At 45.4% G+C, this 6295-nt stretch overlaps 1 protein-coding gene across 2 annotated transcripts in view; it reads right to left on the bottom strand.

Moving 5' to 3' along the window:
* Positions 1–451: 451 nt before the first annotated feature.
* gnb1l (guanine nucleotide binding protein (G protein), beta polypeptide 1-like) overlaps positions 452–6295 on the bottom strand; it is a 29364-nt gene continuing 23520 nt past the window's right edge. For both annotated transcript variants that reach the window (XM_078421744.1, XM_078421745.1), the window contains exon 7: positions 452–3380. In XM_078421744.1, coding sequence (XP_078277870.1) covers positions 3114–3380 — 267 coding nt within the window. In that variant the 3' untranslated portion in view covers positions 452–3113. The remainder of the gene's footprint in view (positions 3381–6295) is intronic.

The raw sequence follows: 6295 nt of genomic DNA, 5'->3' as shown, positions 1-6295 counted from the left end.
TCCAGCACTTTGGTTTTTTTCCTCAAAATTCCAGCAGTTTTGATCTCCAAATTTGAGGAAGGATATTCTTGCTATTGAGGGCGTGCAGCGTAGGTTTACTAGGTTAATTCCCGGGATGGCGGGACTGTCATATGTTGAAAGACTGGAGCGGCTAGGCTTGTACACACTGGAATTTAGAAGGATGAGAGGGGATCTTATTGAAACATATAAGATTATTAAGGGGTTGGACACTTTAAAGGCAGGAAACATGTTCCCAATGTTGGGGGAGTCCAGAACAAGGGGCCACAGTTTAAGAATAAGGGGTAGGCCATTTAGAACGGAGATGAGGAAAAACTTTTTCAGTCAGAGAGTTGTAAATCTGTGGAATTCTCTGCCTCAGAAGGCAGTGGAGGCCAATGCTCTGAATGCATTCAAGAGAGAGCTAGATAGAGCTCTTAAGGATAGCGGAGTCAGGGGGTATGGGGAGAAGGCAGCAACGGGGTACTGATTGAGAATGATCAGCCATGATCACATTGAATGGCGGTGCTGGCTCGAAGGGCCGAATGCCCTCCTCCTGCACCTATTGTCTGTTGTCTATCTGCAGTTCCTTCCACCAAACATACACACGCTTTCATCTTCTTAGTTCTAAACTCTGCAATTCCCTCCTTTTTCATTCCCTCTCTACTTTTCTTTATCCCCCCCCCCCATTTTAAGATACCCCTTAAAACCTCTCTTTTATATGAAGCATTCAGACATCTGCTTATTATCTCTGTAAGTGCCTTGGTATTAAATTTTATTACCACACTCCTGAGGCGCCTGGGGGCTTTTTGCTATTAATGGCACTATATAAATGGAAGTTGTTTATGTCAAAATTCAAGCCCCCTGTCTCCTCTACAAAGGAAGCAGTTTGTTAAACACAATGAACCCTCGTGAGGTATCAGAGTTAATCTAATTTTTAACATTAACTTTGTGCCGACAAGTTGCTGCAAATTCTTGCAGCTGCAGCAGAGAATGCGACATTGTGCTTCATGTGGATCTATTCTTTCAAACAAAATCCCTTGGCACTATTCAGACAACAATCACTTTAAACATTTTTCCCCCTGCAGAAAACTCATGAAGGAATTGTATTGATTTTTAGTTCAGTTTAGTTTAGAGATGCAGCCCGGAAACAGGCCCTTCGGCCCACCGAGTCCGCGCCGGCCAGTGATACTCGCACTATCCTACACACACACACACACACACACCAGGGCCAGTTTACAATTTTTACCAAAGCTAATTAAGCGGTGGCGCAGCAGTAGAGTTGCTGCCTTACAGCGAATGCAGCTCCGGAGACTCAGGTTCGATTCTGACAACGGGCGCCGTCTGTACGGAGTTTGTACGTACTCCCCGTGACCTGCGTGGGTTTTCTCCGAGATCTTCGGTTTCCTCCCACACTCCAAAGACGTACAGGTACGTAGGTTAATTGACTGGGTAAATGTAAAAATTGTCCCTAGTGTGTGTAGGATAGTGTTAATGTTTGGGATCGCTGGGTGGCGCGGACACGGTGGGCCAAAGGGCCTGTTTCTGCGCTGTATCTCTAAATCTAAAAATCTAAAAAACCTACAAACCTGTACATCTTTGGAATGTGGGAGGAAACTGGAGCACCCGGAGAAAAAACCCCTCGCAGGTTACGGGGAGAACGTACAAACTTCGTATAGACGGCAGCCGTAGTCAGGATCGAACACGGGTCTCTGGCGCTGTGAGGTAGCAATTCTACCGCTGCGCTACTGAGCCGTCCTAAACCACGGGGCGGTTCTTCACCTTTGCCGAGACAAACAAACTGCAGATGCCGGTTTCCGGAAAAAACACAAAGTGCTGGAGTAACTCAGCGGGTCAGGCAGCATCTCTGCAGAACATGGATAGTGAAAGTTTCGAGTCGAGTCTGAAGAAGGGTCTCGATCCGAAACGTCACACATTCCTTCCCTCCAGAGATGCTGCTGCCTGACCTGCTGAGTTACTCCAACATTTTGTGTTTATTTTTCAATTGGGACCCTTCTTATTTGAGCGACTTTTAGCTGCCAGATTAGTCTTCAAAACAATGATACTGATACTAACCTTCAGAAAGGAGATGAGGAGGAATTTCTTTAGCCAGATGGTGGTGAATCTGTGGAATTCATTGCCGCAGACGGCAGTGGAGGCCAAGTCATTAGGTATTTTTAAGGTGAAGATGGACCGATTCTTGATTAGTAAAGGTGTCAGGGGTTATGGGGAGAAGGCAGGTGAAAGGGGTTGAGAGGGAAAGATAGATCAGCCATGATTGAATGGCGGTGTAGACTTGATGGGCCAAATGGCCTAATTCTGCTTCTATGACTTATGAACTCTGCAGAAATAATTAATTGGCTGTGAACAGGTTTGGTTTGCTGCAAAGATATGAAATGCAGAGTCATAGTCATAGAGCCTTAGGGCGTGGAAACAGGCCCTTCGGCCCAACTTGCCCACACCGGCCAACATGTCCCATCTATACCAATCCCACCTGCCTGGATATGGCCCATATCCCTCTAAACCTGTCCTATCCGTGTACCTGTCTACATGTTTCTTAAACGTGTGATGTTGTATGAACTGTTGTAAATGAACAAACTGCTGTAAATGAACAAAATGCGGTTTCTCTCTTAGAGTCATAGAGTCTTACGGCGTGGAAACAGGCCCTTCGGCCCAACTTGCCCACACCGGCCAACACATTAGTCCCACCTGCCCGCGCTTGGTTCATGTCCCTCCAAACTTCTTACAAAATTCAGTTCATTGGCTATATTTAAGAGGGAGTTAGATGTAGCCCTTGTAGCTAAAGGGATCAGGGGGTATGGAGAGAAGGCAGGTACAGGATACTGAGTTGGATGATCAGCCATGATCATATTGAATGGCGGTGCAGGCTCGAAGGGCCGAATGGCCTACTCCTGCACCTATTTTCTATGTTTCTATGTTTCTAAACCTGTCCCATCCATGCTCTTCTTCCTTTAAATATCCATTCAGTGGGAAACATTTCAAATTGAAATACTATTGTAATAGAATTACGGTGCAAATTGGGCCCAAGGCCGTCAAACTGCAGCGCTCACAGACGTCAGTGTAATACGACGTGCCTCTGTACGGTATCGGCTCCGTCATGATTCCTTGTAAAGGGACCACAGGCTAATGCGATGGTCTTTCGATCCTGCAGCCATAAGTCTCCCGCTCGGGGCACTGTGATCAGAGAAGGTCACACAGTGGATGCTTGCCGTATGGTACAGCAGGACCGCCAGGGGCTTCAGCTTCCTCCAGCCGAACACACGGACACGGTGGTCCCAGCCCGCAGTGGCCACGATCTTCTTGTCTTGACGAAGGCAGACGTGAGCAACCCCACCATTTACCAACTCCACCATATTCTGCAGCTGAGGAATAAGGTTGGAAATAATTAGGTTTTCGGTTTTTGGTTTATCGTTGTCACCTCTACCGAGGTACACTGAACAGCTTTATCAAACAGATCAGATATACCATACGTGTAGGAAGGAACTGCAGATGCTGGTTTAAACCAAAGATGGACACAAAAAGCTGGAGTAACTCAGCAGGGGCTGGCAGCATCTCTGGAGAGAAGGAATGGGTGACATTTTGGGTCGGGACCCTTCTTCCTTTCTATCTTTTAATATTATCCTTACTACTGATTTATAAATGAATGGAAATTCATCAATTACCCTGTCAAAATCTTTCTACTTTTTAAAAAATTCAAGGATCTCGACCCGAAACAGCACCCATTCCTTCTCTCCAGAGATGCTGCCTGTCCCGCTGAGTTACTGCAGCTTTTTGTGTCCATCTTCAGATATACCATAGATGAATACAATCAAGTCAAACTCAGAGGCTAATCAGACAGTACCCTAGCTTATGGCATGGGGTAGAGATGAATCGGACAGTATCCTAGCTTATGAATACCATCAAGTCAAACTCAAGTACAATAGGTAGAGCAAAGGGGAAGATACAGAGTGCAGGATATAGTTCTCAGCATTGTAGTGCACCAGTTCCAGAGACAAGCTCCAATGTCCGCAATGGGGTAGAGGTGAATCGGACAGTACCCTGGCTTATGGAAGGACCGTTCAGAAGCCTGATAACAGAGGGGAAGAAGCTGTTCCTGAGTCCGGTGGTGCGCGCTTTCAAGCTTCTGTACCTTCTGCCCCATTTGGAGCAGGCAACAGGCGGATTGACCAGGTTGAGACAAGTCCTTGATTATGTTGGCTGTTTGTCCGAGGAAGCTACTAGCTATTTTTTATGTAGGAAAATAACTGCCGATGCTGGTTCAAATTGAAGGTCGACACAAAAAGCTGGAGTAACTCAGCGGGTCAGGCAGCATCTCAGGAGAGAAGGAATGCGTGACGTTTCAGGTCGAGACCCTTCTTTGGGCTCTTCATTCTTCAGTCTGAAGAAGGGTCTCGACCCGAAACGTCACCCATTCCTTCTCTCCTGAGATGCTGCCTGACCCGCTGAGTTCCTCCAGCTTTTTGTGACTAGCTATTTTTTAATCAGACCGGCCTATATTTCATTTCAGCTTGTTTACGAGCCAACTCTAACTGCAGCAAGTAGGAATCTCATCTTTCCGTTGTCGGTACATATGAGAATTAAACGCTTTAGACTCTTGCCTTACTTTTACGCAAGCTTCTCAATCTTAATTTATAGTCCTTTTCCAGAATTTGACACGCAGGATATTAATAACTGCAACGTTGGCAACTGCAAGATTTTGTTTCAGGATTTCAGCGGTAATAATCTTTATGCAATTATTCCAATTTTAGACCTATTGTAAACAGCAGCAGAGTGAACAGACATTAACAACTTAAGTTGGAATACATTTACTTCGGGGAACTGCAACATGTTGGAGCATGATGAAAAACAGTCACATCTCAGAAAATGTAACATTAAAACTCCGAGATCTGATTATGAAATGTAAGCACCTGAACATTATGCAGCAATTGGTTTCCACTGTGGTGAACAATGTCACAGAAACGTGATACCCCTTTGATTGCACTCCACTGTTAGCTTTGTTAATAGGTCAGTATACTAAAGACAATGGCCAGCTGGATATAGGCAAGATCGAAAACGTCACCTCTCACACTCAGGAATCACTCAGCAGACACAAGAAGCCGGAGTAACTCAGCGGGTCAGGCAGCATCTCTGGAGAAAAAGAATAGGTGACTTTTCGGGTCGAGACCCTTCTTCAGGGTCTTCAATCTGCAGTCTGAAGAAGGGTCTCGACCCAAAACGTCACCAGACCTGTTGAGTTACTCCAGCTTTTTGTGTCTATCTTCAGTTTAAACCGCAGTTCTTTCCTACACAAAATGCTGGAGTAACTCAGCGGGACAGGCAGCATCTCTGGAGAGAAGGAATGGGTGACGGTTCGGGTCGAGACTGAGAGTCAGGGAAGAGGGAGTCTATAGAGATATAGACAATAGACAATAGACAATAGGTGCAGGAGTAGGCCATTTAGCCCTTCGAGCCAGTACCGCCATTCAATGTGATCATGGCTGATCATTCACAATCAGTACCCCTTTCCTGCCTTCTCCCTGTACCCCATTCCCCATATAGAAGGGGAAGGTGTGAAAACGATGGGAAAAAGCATATGATGATAAGAAAAACTAAAATGTAGAATGGTTCATTGTGAGCTGAGGGGAAGGTGATAATAACATTTAATCAGGAGGACAGTAGAACTAGTCGGATAACTAGGTTGGGGGAGGGACAGAGAGAGATGGAAAGCAAGAGTTACTTGAAGTTAGAGAAATCAATATTCACTCATCTTGATTTAGCTTTTCTATGAACTATTATGCCAAACCAGTTCAATAAGTCACTGTTATACAACGATCAGCTCTACTGATCTCCAAGGCATAGAACATATCAATTTGTCCTGCCTCTCCTGTTTTCCAGCTTACCCTTCTCCTCCCCCACCCCCGCCACCTACAATCAGTCTAGAGGGTCCCGACCCAAAACCTCACCTATCTATGTTCTTGATTAGAATAGGGTTGAAAGAGAAAGAGAGATCAGCCAAGATTGAATGGCGGAGTAGACTTGATGGGCCGAACGGCCTAATTCTGCGCCTATAACATGTGAACTTCACCAGAGATGCTGCCTGACTTACTGAGTTACTCCAGCACTGAGCCCCTTTGAGTATTACCCAGCAACTGCAGTTCAGTGTTTTTTCACTTTGTATCTTCCCTTTTGCTCTCTCTATTGTACTTAAGTTTGAACTGATTGTATCGGTGTATGGAATATCTGATCTGTTTGGGTAGCGTTCGGAACATAGCTTTTCACTGTACCTTGGTATATGTAA

This window comes from Rhinoraja longicauda, chromosome 25, assembly GCF_053455715.1.
Source record: "Rhinoraja longicauda isolate Sanriku21f chromosome 25, sRhiLon1.1, whole genome shotgun sequence".
Lineage (NCBI taxonomy): Eukaryota > Metazoa > Chordata > Chondrichthyes > Rajiformes > Arhynchobatidae > Rhinoraja > Rhinoraja longicauda.
This window is presented reverse-complemented; position numbering and strand designations above follow the sequence as displayed.